The following is a 16,861-nucleotide window of genomic DNA, read 5'->3' as shown; positions in this document are numbered from 1 at the left end:
TTTCCATTTCCATACATAATCTTGTATTAAGACCGGTCTGTTGGCCTTCAAGGGGATTCTGCTTTGTCTGAAGGACTGTGTGAAGAAACACCTGCCAAGATAAAATGCACCCATCTAGAGAGTCCTTGGCCACCGTAGCAGTGCTGGCTTTTCTGAATGTGCCACGTCCAGCCTGACTTAAAAATACGTTCACTGGTGTTAACGCTTTGGCAGTGGTGACATATCAGACTGTGCTTGCAGCAGCATTTGGAAAAGCATCTCTGGCTCCTTGCAATCTCCTACGTGTAAATGTCACTTAATTGTCTAAGAAAAATTTGGCTGACCTTTCAATTACTGGTAATAGAATAAAAGCAATAGAAGACTGTACGTGACAGCGAGTGTCACTAACACCCAGTTGTCACCTTCCTGCGCTGATTGGGAGCACCACAGAGAATTCACACTCCATTCCAGGGCTGCATTTTTGGCACAGCACTGATAAAGGAACTCACTGGTAAAAGGCCAGGAACTAGGAAATGAAAGGAACAGTCCCTCATCCTTCCCTGTCCTGACTCTATAAACAAAGCCAGAAAGAGGGTTTCTGAGTATCTGCAAGAAGGGCTTATGTTCTGAGGGCTTTGGTGGAACCTGAAAGAGCCCCTACCACCTGCTTTCAGGTGTAGACATTGCCCTCTTCCATAACTACTTCCTAATGCCTGCCACAGAGGTAGCTGACTGTTTACAGATAAATGTCCAGGTACATGGGCAAACCCTCCTGACCACGCAGAACAAAGGTCAGTATGGGGTTTACATGCTGTTTTTGAGCCCTGGGCCAGTACGTATGGTTTACACAATGTTTTGCACAACTGTTGTTGAGGGCATTTGTGAGGCTCTCGTTAAGGTAACGCCTTTCCCACGGCTATTCCACTGAACTATAGAGCGTGTAGTCACTAGTGGTGTCTGTCATGTTTGGTACTGGATAAGAAAGATACCTGAATGGATGTTATGGTACAGCAATCTCAAATAAACCCACAGTTTGTGATGTAGCTGTTGGCAGACACTTCTCAAAGCCCTCTTCCAGGAGCAGAAATAACTGTTTGCTCTTGGAACTGCCAGGCTGTTGATTAAGATCAGAAAGGTTTAACTGGCAACCTCCTAGTGCTGGTGCATGACTCATGATTAGGAGTGTTGGCTCAGCGTAAGTTGTCTTTAGTAGGAAGAGGACAGCAAACACTGACCACGTTTTCCACTTCCTTCCCACTTACAGCTTGGATCCCTGAAAAATAAGAGATGTTCTTGGCAGAAGTCACTAAGTGGCTAAGACCACTTCTCTTGTTATCTTCCACAGAAGACGATTACTTGTTAATCAGCTGTCCTTCTCTGTGTGCAGACTTGGGATCCATACGATACCTTCAAAAGTTCCTCTGACAGGCTCCAGCCCTGATAGCCTATTTTCAGTGTGTGTACTGAGATGATTTGCCAATAATGATTATGTCTAGAAACTTAAGCTGCCAGATACTTCTAAATTCAGTGATCTGACCACAGGAGTCAACTAACCATCAGAGCTACGATATTACCAGCTGCTGCAGAAAGATGTTCTTCTAGTTCCTTCACCTTCAGGATAAGAGCTGATCGCAGCCTCACTGCTAGAGATGATCACAGCTTTGAGGGCACGCTCAAGTGAGACCTTTCTTTCTGTATTCTTTACTCTTACAGGAGAACTCGTACGTTAATTAGCTTGCTAAGGCAACTAGTTCTTACATAGTCCTGAATAAAGGAGCAAAATAAAAGAATAGAAAGGACAATCAAGCATTTGAATCTCTCTTGCTCTTTCTCACATACACCCACACACATGCATCCAGTCACACGTACACTAATACAGTCTGAGTGTTCATCTGCTGTTCCTTCCTTCCTTCCGGCTTATCAGATACTAAAATAGTGGTGTGGTAGATTCCATCATTCATGCTGTGACTTCACAGTGTTGGTCAGTTGAAATGTCTCATGCACAAGAAAGTATTCTCAAGAAGGGTGGATGAGAAAACAGTCAATCACCGCATGATAATTTCAACAAGGAAGTTTTGGTCTTCGAGTTGTGCCGAAAAAAAAGCCTATCAAAGGGGAAAGAAACATCTGGAACAAGTAGCATCTGACTGTGACTGAGCGTTCCTACTCTCTGTATCTTCTGTGATCTAATTGTTCAAGTCATACAAGCTTCTAAACTCTCACTGATTCTGTGCATTTTTTTTATACACAGCTGTCCACGGTCACTCCTTGCCCTATCTAGCTCGTTGGCACTTGCAAGGAAATAATGGAAGGTGAAATTTGAATGGGCATGTAATACCTAAAAGAGAATTAATTATTTTTATACAGGATCTAACTCGTGGGAAAAGACGGAGATGTGGAATTTTGATTTTTTACCTCTTATAATACTTTCAAAATCAGTTACAAGAAATTGCATGCATTGTACGTAAGCAAATTTAGCAAATAGTCTTACGTGCATATCTGTCCAAGCACATTCTGTTGGCTTGCTACAAAACTAACCTGAAACTTGCTAATGTATGGAAAAAGGGTTATATGGAACAGGACAATCAAGCACTGTTAGTTTGATTAACTAAAAAAAAAAAAAAAAAAACAAAGATAGAAACACTTTAATAGACCTCTGTTCCCAAATATGATAAAAATATTTGTTAGTTTCTGTGAAAACTAATTCAAAAAGCACAAAGGAACTTGAACATCCAAAAATTGTTCAAATACTCAACGAAATCATCACAGCATTTTTTTCTTTAGTTACATAATTCTTCACCATGAGCAGGGGAGCCTGTGGCCAACAATCCAGATAAACTCTGAATTCAGCCCATCTGGAATCATGTTACTTGTCCCCACGTTATTACTGATTAACACCAAGCTGTGCGTTCACACGTAGCCAATGAAAGGTGTTCCAAAGGCCTATGTGGCCCTCAGCAAGGCCAAGTTCTTCCTCTCAGAAGTAATTCTGAACGTGAGTGTAGGTTTCAGGGGACAGGATATCACAAAGGCATGCCACGAATCCTGAGGAACCCCAAGGTCATCACGTCAGTTAGTTAGAAGCCGAGGCTCTGAGTGCAGAAGCCATTTTTTACTAATTCCGGTAATTACCTGAGTCAGCGGGGAAGCACCAGGCTGCTCCTTTCCAGTGCTCGTGAGGGATGGAAAAATGCAGGAAGCAGCAGCTGCTGGCAGCGTCGGGCACGCGGGTGACTCGGGCAGGGCAATGCCTCCTGCCAGCGAGGGGAACGCCGCAGGTCCTTCCCCACACACACCTTCAGGGAGAGGCCCTGCTGCAGACTCAGGCGATGACCCAGCGTGGCGCTTCCTAAACTCAATTAACTGCAGTAACCCGCCGGTGCAGGCACGTGCGTGGTGCTGTGAGGCGCAGCAGGTGCCCATGGCTCTGAGCACACGGCCCTTATCACCCTGCAGACACAGATCGTGGTGTCGCTCAGCCTACAGGTGCTGGGGGCTCTCCTAAATGTGTAAAGCTCAGAGTTGGGACTAACCGGCCTTACTTTATGCATGTGGGTAGGCTTGACAAGTATGAAGTGCAGAGTCTGTAGGGAAAGGCTTTGGCCGCGCTGCTGAGGCCTAGCGGCACGCGGCCCTGTGCAGCCACCTCACGGCCCGAAGGCTCGAGGCCCAGCCGGTGAGGGAGGGGATCGGGCAGGGGAACAAGGGCCGGGCACGGTCTCCCTGAGGCAAACCGGGGGGCACCGCCCCGCCCGACTTTACCTCAGTTTCCGCTTTCTGTCAGTCCCATCGCCCCTGCGCCTGACGGCAGCGCCTGCCCCGGCCCTGCTGACAGGACGGAGCCCCGCCATGGCCCTGTGCCCCCCTCAGGGCTCCAGCTTCTGACCCCCAGCCTCCAGCCCCTAACCCTCAGCCCCCAAAATCCCCATCCCCAATCCCAATCCCAATCCCCATCCCCATCCCCATCCCAATCCTAATCCCAATCCCCATCCCCATCCCCTCCCTCACCCCACACCCCGCCCTTCCCGCCCAGGAGCCCCCACCCCGCCCCCGCCCCCGCCCCTCCCCTCCCCGCGGCCCGGCCCCTCCCCTCCTGTTTACCCACGGGCCGCGCACGTGGCGGCCTCGCCCTTCCATTGGCCACCCCGCAAGCTCCCCGCCAATCGCCGCGCTGTCCACGCGCCTCCTCCCCCTACCCCATTGGCTGGAGGGCGGCGATCACGCCGCGTGACGCGGGGCCCCCTCCGCCGCCACCAAGCGGGGGGCGAGCGAGCGGCGAGGCGGGGGAGCCGCGGGGCGACCAATGGGAGGCGGCCGGGAGGGGAGGGGCGGGGCCGGGCGCTGAGGGCTCCGGCGGTGCCGGGCGGGTTTTAAAGGCACCGACGGCGGCGGCCGCGGCCTGCCCGGGGGGGAGCCGGGGCGCCAAGATGGCGGCGGCCGGGAGCGGGCCCGGCGGTGGTGGCGGCGGCAGCAGCGGGGCGGTGCGGGCGCTGGCCCTGGTGCTGCAGGACGAGGCGCGGCCGGGCGGTTACTGCAGCGGGGACACGGTGCGCGGCCGGGTGCTGCTGGAGCTGGCGGGGCCGCTGCCGCTCCGAGGGCTGCGCCTCGAAGCCGCGGGAAGGGCCCGGGTGGCGTGGGGTGAGGCGGCGGCAGCAGGAGGAGGAGGAGCGGCCCCGGGGGGAGCCGGCGGGGCGGCGGCGGGGCCGGTGGGACCGCGGAGGGAGGCGGAGGTGCGGTACCTGGATGTCCGGCAGAGCCTGCTGAGGGAGCCGCGCGGAGGTGAGGGGGAGAGGGGGCAGCGGGGAGGGGGCTGGGGGGGGAGCGGAGCTGCGGGGAGCGGCCCCCGGGGGGCTGGGGAGGCGAGGGGGGGGGGTGGGGTAGGGGGGGGTGAGCGAAAAGGGAGAGATTTGGGGTAGGGGTTAGGGGAAATGCTGCCTGCGGAGGGTGGGGAGGCGCCGGCACAGGCTGCACAGACCCTGTGGTGGGTAAGGACTTCACGAGGCCCCCAGCCAGAGGGTGGTGGCCCTGCCCTGGTAGGGTTTGGAGCCAGATGGGGTTGGAGGCCCCCCTCCAGCCTGAGCCGTTCTGCAGGAACTGCTGCACCGTGAGCCACAGGTTCAGAAACACAGCCTGCAGTTCTCACTGGGTTTGGTGCGTGGGTTACCTCTTCACGAATTACCTCAGGCACCTGAGTGTTCAGCACCTGAAGTCACCAGTGAAAGGCTCCGCAAGCAGCCAGCTTGCTTTTGGAGTGACTTAAGAGAAGCACCTTTAACCATCACACAAATGCTGCAGCGTTAGGGCAGTACTGGAGAACTAAAGGGAAATGGCATTTCATCATGTAAGGGTGAAATACTTCCCAAGTTTACCTGTAGGAGAAGTAACTATTAGGCCTTAAATCTCCACTACAGTAGGCCCTCTAAGAATGCACTGAGATTAGTAATAATAATAGTAACGCTGGCCTTAAACTGCAGCTTTTTAGTACAGAAGGTAGCTTAATTGTTATTGAATAAGTAGATCAGCTGCTGTCAGAGAATTACAGGATCATTTCAGTTGGAAAAGACCCTAAAGATCATCAAGTACAGCCATCAACCTGGCACGACCAAGTCCCCAGCTAAGCCACGTCCCTAGGTGCCAAATCCGTGCTTCTCTTAAATACTGTTAGGGGTGGCGACCCTATTGCTTCCCTGGGCAGCTGATTCCAATGCCTGACTGACCTTTCTCTGAAGAAATTCATCATAATACCCAATTTAAACCTATCCTGGCACAACTTGAGGCAATTTCCTCATCTCCTTTCACATGTTGCCTGAGAAAAGAGACCAACACCCACCTTGCTGTAACCTCCTGTTCAGGTGGTTGTAGAGAGCGATGAAGTCTCCCCTCCGCCTCCTCTTCAGACCCAGCAGCCCCAGTTCCAGCAGCCGTTCCTTGTATGTCTTGTTCTCCAGTCCCTTCTCCAGTTTCACTGCTCTTCTCAAATGCTTCCCAGCAAACCAGTATCTTCCTTGTAGCGGGGTGCCCACAACGAGTACTGAACATAGTACTCAAGGTGCGGTCTCACCAGTGCTGAGTACAGAGGGACAATCACTTCTCTAAATCACTTCCTTTATCGCAGTCCTGTTACAAAAGAAAAGAAACTCAGTGCTTTCCAGAAGCCATTTTGGATTAGAAATTGGCCAGCATCCTGAACTGAAACTCAAGGTCTCAGTGCTTCCTTGATTTTTTTTCATTGAAATCACACCACAGAATAAATAAAATGTGGGCTCCCATCCAGAACCCACTGGGATCAGTAAAAGCTTCTTCTGGTTCCTTGCATCTGGGTGCTTTCAGTCATAAATAATTTATAAAAGCCTCTGCTTTGTTCTATTTCTGGAATAACTAAAATATACTATTGGTTTTTATTCTACAGGTGAGGAAAGTTTAGTTCTTTCAGATGGAAGACATGAATTTCCCTTCAGCTTTCAACTCCCACAAGAGTAAGTTGAATAATGCAACCTGAAGGGATTGTGCTGGACACTGCTTGTTGTGGAACATCAACTCAGTGTAATTTGACTCAAGCTTCTTAATATCAACCCGATAGTTCAGCTTTATATGTTTGTCTTAATCAACCACCATGTAGGTTGGCCTTGTTTGTTACAGTTTCCCTAAGGCCTTAAAAGTACAAGAAGTAAATTGGTAAACACATATACAGGAACTGTTCATGTTTGCAACTGAGTTACAAACTGATGGGAATGGTTTTATGACTGCTTGTTTCAGGCCTCTGGTGACCTCTTTCACTGGGAAGTATGGCAGTATTCAGTACTACGTGAAAGCAATTCTGGAAAGACCTGCAGCACCTGATCAAAGCGTACAGACAGAGCTTCAGGTCATTAGCCATATCGACGTCAACTCACCAGCTTTATTGGTAAGCAGGTCCTCTGTTCCTCCTTCCTACCTTAAGGCCACCTGCAAAAATTAAAACTAATTTTAAAATGAACAGTTACCACCCAGCCATCTAGCCATTTTCATGTTACTCCGGAGTGTCATTTTCTGACTTCTGAATGCATATAAGCTCCCTAAGCTTTTCTCTATAAATAGATGATCTTAGGTTGTGTGAATAGCAAACAAAGTGGCTTTTTTTTTTTTTTTTAATACCATTGATTACAACCCTGCTGGCTTAGGTGCTCTTGCCAAAAAGTTATGCAGGCTTCAAATGCATAAATAAGGCTTAATAATAATAATGCACGAGTGTGAAGTAGTTGCTCTGGTAAGAGTAACTACATTCATAGGGCTGCAGTGTCCTAAACTCTTCAATAATAGTAGGTTGAGGAACAGTAATTATAGCAGAGTATTAATCATGCCCAGCCTGTCATTTATGCTCTGGCCATTATGTTACGTATCCTTCCATTTTGCATGTCGTTTTCTAACATGAAGTGTGTGCATGCAGCTGCTTCAGAGATCTTTTCAGTTATTTCCTTATGACAGATTTGGCCACATTAAACCATTGAGCTTCTAATAATCACTGGAAATACTGTAGAGTAATAAGAAAGATCGGGCATTAAGTAATGAGAAAATAGGCTAGATAGAAGCTAATGAGCTGGATTCTTTTATCTCAACCCATATTATGAAAATAATATAAAATTATACCTTGCACTTTCATGATAGCAACTGGATCTAAATGGTTATTCATTTAAATATGAATAAGTAATTTCTATTTTATTTAAAATGCTAGGATAATTTTAACATTTCATCATGATGTGAGCGTAGTTAGATGTTTTGAGCACTCTTTTTTTTCCTCTTTATTGGCTCACATTTTAATCTCTCTAGATCTAGAACTTACGGAAGTGTTTTGGCAGTGACATCTGTAAGCAGAACGTAGTCCTTATATTCAGCAACACGTTACGAGTGTGAAGGCAGTGCATCTAGTTACTGCAAAGAGGGTGTTGAGTTGACCAGGAGTTACTGCATAGGAGAGGGCAATGGGTCATCTGGTGGGAAGTGTCTGTTTTTGTGGATTACCAGACTACCACCAAAAAAGTGCAAAACTACACAAATTTGAGACATCATGATTACAGTCACTCGGTGGCAGTGCCCAGTAAATCATTTAACTATCTTGAATCCCAGCTGCTGTTTAAAAACAGTTGTGTGTTCAGATAGCTAAAACTTGTTTCCTTTTTTAAATGGTGGCAAAATGCCAATTCCATTGCATAGTACAAAGATTCAAATCCAAGTGGATTTCAGAATTAATTTCAATAATGGATATGCATTAATATTAAACTGCAATTGATAATTTCATGCCATAAAATGAAAAAAAACAACTCCTCTATTTTATAGACACCTGTTCTAAGAAGTCAGGAGAAGATGGTTGGTTGTTGGTTTTTCACCTCTGGGCCAGTGTCTCTGAGTGCCAAAATTGAGAGGAAGGGATACTGTAATGGTAAGAGGAGTTGTCTTCACCCTTCAAGATGTAAATATTAAACATCTAATAGGATTTTTCATCTCTGTAAAGGCGACACTTTATAGTCAAAAGAATAGCTCTGTTAAGGAGGTAATAAAGAGCTGTATGAATTCATCCAAGAAAAATTGTCTCACCCCACCCCTCACTCCCCCCTCATGAATATAAAGAGAAAGGAAGTCCTTTCTTGTGCAAAAGCCATGTACACTGAATGTGAAGAACAAGATGCTTTTAATGGGGTAAAACCATAACTGGGGATATAGTTTATTTTTAATGTCCCATTTGTGTAGGTTTACACTTCTGTAAGAATGAGCTTCAGCAGCTTCTTTGGCATCTTGATAACATTAGATAGATTTGAGGAAATGAAATATTCTGGAATTGAGTTAGCACTACATAAAAGGAAGACTGGTGCGTTTATTTGCAACTAAAGCTTTTATAGCTTGTTCACATTGTGCTTAATGTTTCAAAATGAATGAATCATTGTTTATACATAAAATGTAGTAGGTGGCTATAATTCTGCCTGAATACCACTCTGCAAAGAAACTAGCTTGAGGAAACTAACAAGTATTGTTCTCATAACATTGTGGATGATGTACGTGCTGCATAACATGCTTTGATATTCCCAAAGGAGAGCTGGTAAATACCAATTATTTATTGAACTTTCTCTGTTTTTAAGGGGAAGCCATACCAATCTATGCAGAAATTGAGAATTGCTCTTCCCGCTTGATTGTTCCTAAAGCTGCCATTTTCCAAACACAAACTTACCTGGCCAGCGGGAAGACAAAAAGCTTCCGTCAGATGGTCGCCAATGTGCGAGGAAACCATATTGCCTCGGGGAGTACAGATACCTGGAATGGGAAAACTCTGAAAATCCCACCTGTGTCCCCCTCTATCCTTGACTGCTGTATTATTCGAGTAGAATACTCATTAGCTGTAAGTATTCATTTTCATTGCAAATATGGAACTCCTGTGCAACTCTTGAATACTGCGTTAATTTGGGGAGAGAAGAACTTCCTTACTGAGCAGCTTTTACATTGTGAATTTGGGAACAACAATAAATATTGTATACAGGAGAGAGACTGAAGGTACTGAGGAGACTCTGAAACTGAAGGATAGGAATGATGGGGAAAATAAGCTGCTGCTTCCTCAGAAACATTTTCTAGTTCTATACCTGCAGAGGATATTAGGGGGAGAATATTTCCAACTGAGTGGGATTTTCTGGTCATTCTTGTCAGAAATGGGAAGGTAGGACAGTCAAATGCATAAATACTTTTGTGAGCCTGTTCAGTATTTTTCCTAATGTCATTTAGACAAGGTGTAGAAAGAAGGAAACGGTCAAAAAGTAATGAAAGCTGTCAGAGTATTCGTTAAACATATCTGATGAGGAAACTCCTAGTTTTTAAACAACCTGCAGCATTGGCAGTATGGTAGTTTCTAGGAACATCAATTCATTGTGGTTTAATCCTGTCTATTCCTATTCTGTTTTTTGTTGTCACACAGGTTTATATTCATATTCCTGGTGCTAAGAAATTGATGATTGAAATGCCTCTGGTGATTGGCACTATTCCATGTATTAGCTTTTCAAGCAGAAACTCCAGCATGACCAGTCAGTTTAGCGTGGATATGAGTTGGCTGGCGTTAACCCTACCAGAACACCCTGAAGGTAACGTATTGAACTTCACATAAGACAGCATAGTACTGTTTACAACAGAAAGATAATAGGGGCAGTTCAAGGACTAGATCAGTAAAGGATGTAGACTGTTAAAATTATGACTCAGGAGAAGTGAGGCACACAAATCTAACTCAAAATCCACAAGTATTGGTAAGGATGCCCTGCTCCAGCTTTCCTTAAGTCTCCACCTCTATCTGACTTGCAACTGAATCTTGAAATAACCAACCTCTGATGGTGGGAATTCTACTTCGGCAGTAGGCACCTTAAAGTTACTTACTGAGTGTATCTTGATACAGTATAGGTTTGTTGCTGGAGTAGCCCTAAATGGAGTAGTATGTCTGCAGAATCACTAATGATTACTAAAAAGAAAGTTCTAGATAGAATATTAATGAATATAGTGCACTTCATACAACTTGACGGTGTACAGTGTTTAATAAACAGGACCTTGTAGTCTTGGAAACTGTAATGCATATACTGTCTTGCTGTGAGTGAATACTTCTAAATTAGACTGTAATATCTCTTGTGTTTCAGCACCACCAAATTATGCTGATGTAGTGTCTGAGGAAGAGTTTTCCAGACATGTTCCTGCTTATCCACCACCAATCGACTGTGAGGAACAATTGTGTTGTCCTGTGTTTGCTTACATACAAGAGTTCCGGTTTCAGCCTCCACCTCTTTATTCAGAGGTAAAAAAATAAACAACAAAAAGGTTTCAAAAAAAAAAGCTTTTTGAAAAGCCCCTGCTGAATCTTAAGTGTGTGTACTGTCAGATGGCCAAAAAAAGATGTACCAAAATGCAAGAATCATAGGCAGTAATTGTTGACATTCTCTCTGTAGGTTGATCCACATCCAACCGATGTAGAAGAAGTTCAGCCTGTCTCATTCATGCTTTGAAGAGGACTTGTGATGAATGTCTTACCTTTCTGCTGCTTCAGCTGACAGTGCAACTAAAAAGGAGACAGTTTTCTTTTTCAAAACTGAAGGTTGTGTACAAAAAAGGCAAAAGAAAATGGAGAAGGAGGTATGAGCACGTTTGGTGATGGAAGAGAATCTTCTGGATTAGTCTGCACAAAGGATGCTGTAGGAACAATTATGCTTGGGGTACATAAGAAGTACTGGAAAATACTGAATGTGTTCTAAAAAGTGAACGTACTGCGTAAAGTGCACAGTGGAAATATAAGGATCTTCTGAAGAGAAAAAGAACTTACACTTCGATACTCTGGAAGAATTCAAGTAATTATGATGTTGAGAACTTTGTAGTAGAACAGAATGTAGGGTAAGAAAATATTTCCAAATGATGCCCCAGTGTTCAAGGGGCTTCCGCTTCACACTATCTGTATCCAAGAACAGAACGCTACTAAAATGTGGAGCAAAATCTTCACTCTAGCTTAACTTGGTTTCATGAGAGCCTGCCCTTTTAACTGTGAAGTGTTATTTTTTCATCATTTCTACTGATTCTAAGGATATCATGGATGACAGAGTAACTGTTATGCAATATTAAGAAGGCAACCATTTACTGAATGAAAGATACCAATCTGTAAAAAGAAAACTGAACTTTGATACAAGCTAATGCACTATGCGCTCTTTCAAGGGTTTTCTTAAGGGAATTATTCTGGCCTCTTCTACTGTGTAGTTCTTTTTCTGATCTTAACGTCTACGGATAGCATGATAAGGGGAAGCATGGCAAGGGAAGATCCTTCTGCCAACAGGTGTACTAAGCAAAATGGACAACACTTAATTTATTCAGAAGCCTTTATAAACCTACCTCTGTTTTGGAAATTCACTTATTTTCAGAGCTGAGACAAAAAAAGTCTTGTTAAAGCTCCAACATGCTTCAAGATTCTAAAAGGGATCCTAAATGGTTTCTGTGGTCAGTGAATGAGATTGGAGGCACAGGGAGAAGCATAAATATACCCAGAATAGATATAGCTTATAACTGAAGTGGAAGTAGACATCAGGGGAACAAAATCCTCTGATACTGGCACAGTGCTTCTCATTACTCCTGCATTTTTGTCTATAGATCTGTTGTCAGGGGCTGCACTGGTCATTTGCTATCCATATTGTTTTTTGTTTCCTTGTTTGTTTATGCTGTTTAATTTTGTTTTGGTGCAATATTCTAATGTTTTCTTCCTCAGGTCACTTAGAACAGTGAGTTTGCTGCTGCTAAGAACGAAGGCACATGATTTTACTTGGCCCTTTGCTGCCTTCATTTAAAGTAGAATGTTTGCTTCCTGCCAAGCATCAGTTGGAATAAGTAATCCACCACGAACAGATCACTTAAAGGAGCAGAAACACAGCATTCTTAATACGCATGTTTACAGTCAAGTCTTTATACAACAGGGAATCTTGAACTGTTAGAATTATTCCATGTGTCTTACAGAAAGGTTTGGGGTTAAAACCTTGTACTTTCAGATAACTACAAGAATAGTAATAGTTTCCTTCATTTCATCCATAACTGCAGTTTAAAAAAGCTTGAATGCTTTTTTTTTTTTTATGAAATCTGTCTTCATTCAAGAAGCAGGAATTTTTTCTACAGGCATACATGGATATATATTTTTAGTTTTCTTTTGGTATGACTTCCTCACATTGTTTAATTTCTAGCACTTCACCTCAAGTCACTTTTACATCAGTGTAAAAGACATGCTGGTGGAGATTCACATTTCTAAACTGCAGTTAAGTTTTTTTCATTTGCAAATTTAAGTATTGTCATCTATAGCAAATGCAGCTTTAACCAAAAGTTGAGTGCATGTTTTACAAAGGACATTCTAAAAATGAGTATTTCTCAACCTAAGTCTCAAGATATAGCTCCTTAGACCTTTTTATTTAAGTGATGGCAAGTCCATATAATCAATGCGGGATTTACAGTACCTGGAACAGGGAACAAGCATAATGTCCTTAAAAAGATACCATTATGGCTACTTGAAAAACACTATGGCTGTGTATTAATTTGCATGTTAACAATTCAAAATACTAGCTTAAAGAAATTTAGGTGCTTTTTTTTTTTTTGACTTTAATACCTGATAGGTGATGTGTGCTACCTGGCTAGTTGTTTGGTATAAACATGGTCAAGCAAACAAAAGCATGAAGGGTAAAGATGTGCTTTTTTTTTTTTTTTTTGAGTTGTTTTTCATTACTTGCAGATAAACTGTGGCCTTAGATTGTTTGCTGCAAAAAAAAAAATTAAAAAAAAAAACTGTGTTTCTTAGGAAGCACACATGGTCCTTCAAAGGGGTGTTGAAAACAAGATCAAATTCTGCTCTCTGACACTTGGCTTAGTGCAGAAATTGGTCCTTTAAATAAATACTGTTTGCACAATAATCAGTTCAATATGCAGGGGGTTTGTTTTGATAACTTAACTGTGAAACAGTTGAAAAGAGACAAAAGAAAAAAAATGCTGTTAAACTTTAACATACGGGAACATGATTGTATTTTGTACTAATGTATGAGCCCTATGGGCTCTTTTTTGTTAATAAAAGTGTAAAACCTGCATGGTGCTCCTCAGTGTGGTTTCAGTGTCCATAAGACAAATAGCTGTGCTGCCTAGAGCTACCTGAATTCTGGGAACTTTGAACAGATGTAGGTCTCTTAGTTCTCTGAGCCAGAAACTTTACCTTCATCTGTCACTGCTTTACCAAACAGGAACTGAAACAAACTTTTCAAACAGGGCCTGCTCTCATAGCTGTTATGCAATAACACACTACTAATAGTGTACATCTTACATCATGCATCCTGCATAATTAAGGGTAAGTGGGGTGTTTTTGAAAGGAAAAACTCATGTATTATTAGTAGATACTTTGTTTCCTTTGGAGAAAATTCTCTTTACTCAGGGAGTTTAGGGATCTTCAAAACAAAAAACGTGAATGTAGTAGTGTGTAACCAGAGTACTGACTAAAGGAGTAGCTCCTATCATGGGGAAACAAGATGACAAATTGCGTTGAATGATACTGATCTGCTGTATAATACACCTAAGCCATAAATGAGATGATGAAATCACTGACAGGTTCCTACTTCCCAAGGGTTTGAACAACAAAACAACTCTCTTCCTATTTCTACTTCTGAGGGAAGACAATGAACTGCTCCTTCAAAAATTCTAGGGGAAGATGATACTCAGGGTCACCAGACCAAAACTAACATAGCACTAAGTTCACAGCAGCAATTCCACTTCATCCATTGCTAAGTTTTATAGGGGACTATTTCTCTTGCCACACTACAATTATCTATTAAAAGGGTTAGTGCTTAAACAGGCAGTTAATGATGTGCCCTTCCATACAAGGGTAGAGGAGATGCTGCAGGCTCATGCTTGCAGCTCAGGCACTTCTGCTGTTTGAATGGAAACGCATACTTCACATACAGAGAAAGAGAGCTCACTTAACTCCCGAACTGGGGCATATTCCAAACTCTTAAAATAGCATGTTCCATTACTTCACTGTCCAATTTGAACACCCAAAGAGAACATCTAGCTCCTCCTGTTAAGTCTGTATTACAGACCTCAATTAAGAAGTCTGGGGAGAGCACAGCTGCCAGCCCAAGTTGATTTGAAGATAATCAATTGCTCTACTATCCCACCCAAATAAGCAGACATGCCTGCTTCCCAGTAAAATGGGGCTGCTTTTCAGTGCTCTCTTTGGAGGCAGTGAATGAGCACAGGGACATAAAAAGAGCCTTTCAGGCTGCTGCATTTTCCTAAAGCTGATTATATAATATCTTAACATCAATAGGGATAGTACAGGCTAGCGTGTAAAGTAGGTTCTCTAAAGAACTAATTAGGTCTGTGATGAGCCTGGTCATTTGCTTCTAATACTCAAATTTTACACATATGTAGCATAGTGGGATGACAGTCTTGCTCTAAATTATGTAGTGTTCATCATTTTATAACATGATTAATATAAAATATATACTACACAGAAGTTGTACTGTAGCATCATTTCATTACTGGCCTTTTAAGACAACTGACCAAAAGTAAGACAAAAAATGAAAAGCAGTTTGACGTGGAATGCAAAATGGTAATTCGAGTGGGACTTCACTACAGTAGCTGCTTATGCCAGCAACATGCTGTGGGTTGTCTTAGTTACACAGGACAGACTCTATCTGATTAAGTACAACTGTATTACTGATAAATCTCTGAGCACCCATCCCTTCAAAAGAAAAGAGGAAATCCTTCTTAGTTTTGGCTTACAACCAACCATCTGGCTGCCTGTAGGGTGAGGAGAACACGAAATGCAAGGTGAAAGTAGGAGCAAGTGCTGGTGCTTGACAGACACCTAAAACTAGATTTCCACAAATAATCGGATGCATGCAGACAAGCCCAAAATGATTTTATACAAATGCACGTGATATTTGTTCTGTCAATTGATGGCAGTTGTTTTTTTTTTGTTATTTGTGGTTTCAAGTAACAACTGTGGTCAGATTAAGGGTTGGATACCTAAGTAAGCATCCTGTAAGGCAGATTTTTAGGTATTTACCACTCAGCAAATGCTACAGCCTGATACAACGCATCACCCAAGCACTGAACCAGCCTTTCTGCTTTGCTTTTAGCTGTATTCAGCACCCCAACCCTCTCATGGACACCTTTTCCCTACTCCCATCTCCAGCAAAGCTGCTCGTTGGCACTTTGCTTGTAATGCAAGTTTCAGCTGCAAGCCTTGGTACGCTCGCAGAGATGGGGAGAGCAACACAAGGGCATTTCTAGTCATAGAAATAGAAGGGGGACAGAGAAACTGGTAAACAGCCGTCCATTGTGAGGCTGTGGGAGTGGGGAAATAGGGGAAGCATGGGAAGGAAAAGCTGTCAGTGTCAGCCAGAGGACACTGGTGAAGCAGTGAGCAGTCCTCTGGGAGGGGATTTAACCTGAACACCAAAAACAGCTGATCTCCCCTGGGGCCTGGAGTTTTACTGGCAAGACTTGGTATCAGACGTGACACACAATGTACGCAGACAGGATGCAGACACGTAGGCTAAACCCAGTCAAATAGTTTTGGCTATAAAAAACTCTCCGCTATTTTACAGTGCCTTGGAACAGCATCAGTTTCCCAATAAACCAGATATTGGGCACAGAGAGAGAGGCTTGACACTGACTTCCAGAGAGAACAGAAGGTGGGTGTGCCTGCATTTCGGTACCCAGTTGTGCGATACTTACACACAGGCTTTTGGAAAAAATGAGGAACATATCTTGCATGTATAGAAACAGAGACTTCTCACAAACCAACTTATCAGATATAACCTTACTCACAACCTGACCTTCTGTCGTAGGCATCTTCCAGTCGGAACTTGCAGCAACTGTACGTCATGAACAGCGGGACCTCAGCTTATGGGAAACACCAACACACTTTCTTCAGCCCTGGTTCAGGGAAAATGAAAGAACAGATACGAGCTGTCAGTGGGAACCAAAGAATAGTCAAGAAAATAATATTTTGACTGCAATCTTAAACAGGATTGTTGTACACCCAGAAAGAGCCCAGGGTTACATATAGGCCAGTCCTATTTGATGTCATGTCTCGAAGCAGGTTGGGTCAGTCCCAACGGGTCAGACCACAATGTGAGAAGAAAGTGATTCTTACTGCTGAACTAATTAGATTAATCAATGCACAAAAGGGATCACAAGTGACAAAAAGTTAAATTTTCATTTAAATAATTTAAACCCTGAAGTGCTTTTATCATATATCTTAATACGATGTGACCAATGCATTAGCCTAAACAGAATGGAAAATAGTCTGTGGTCCTGAGTGGTAAATGAGAGCAGAAAGGGAAAAGCATCTGCTGATCCGACAGTCTCACAC

The 16,861-nt window shown here is 43.6% G+C and overlaps 2 protein-coding genes across 25 annotated transcripts in view; one reads left to right on the top strand and one right to left on the bottom strand.

The window, feature by feature from the left end:
- LOC137863007 (protein FAM169B-like) overlaps positions 1-16,861 on the bottom strand; it is a 262,188-nt gene that overhangs the window by 43,320 nt on the left and 202,007 nt on the right. For all 24 annotated transcript variants that reach the window (XR_011100644.1, XR_011100621.1, XR_011100624.1 and 21 more), the window contains 3 exons: positions 16,323-16,422; positions 6,873-6,924; positions 5,810-6,096 (listed from right to left, as the gene is read on the bottom strand). The gene's annotated coding sequence lies outside the window, so the exon portion shown is untranslated. The remainder of the gene's footprint in view (positions 1-5,809; positions 6,097-6,872; positions 6,925-16,322; positions 16,423-16,861) is intronic.
- ARRDC4 (arrestin domain containing 4) lies at positions 4,325-13,572 on the top strand. Its single transcript, XM_068695770.1, has 8 exons — positions 4,325-4,758; positions 6,389-6,455; positions 6,736-6,883; positions 8,293-8,395; positions 9,090-9,346; positions 9,914-10,076; positions 10,617-10,771; positions 10,923-13,572. The coding sequence occupies exons 1-8, from the start codon at positions 4,407-4,409 to the stop codon at positions 10,977-10,979; spliced, it is 1,302 nt and encodes a 433-aa protein (XP_068551871.1). The 5' UTR covers positions 4,325-4,406; the 3' UTR covers positions 10,980-13,572.

The sequence above is a fragment of the Anas acuta genome, chromosome 12 (assembly GCF_963932015.1).
Source record: "Anas acuta chromosome 12, bAnaAcu1.1, whole genome shotgun sequence".
NCBI lineage: Eukaryota > Metazoa > Chordata > Aves > Anseriformes > Anatidae > Anas > Anas acuta.
The sequence above is the reverse complement of the archived record's forward strand: the minus strand, read 5'-3'. Positions and strand labels throughout refer to the sequence as shown.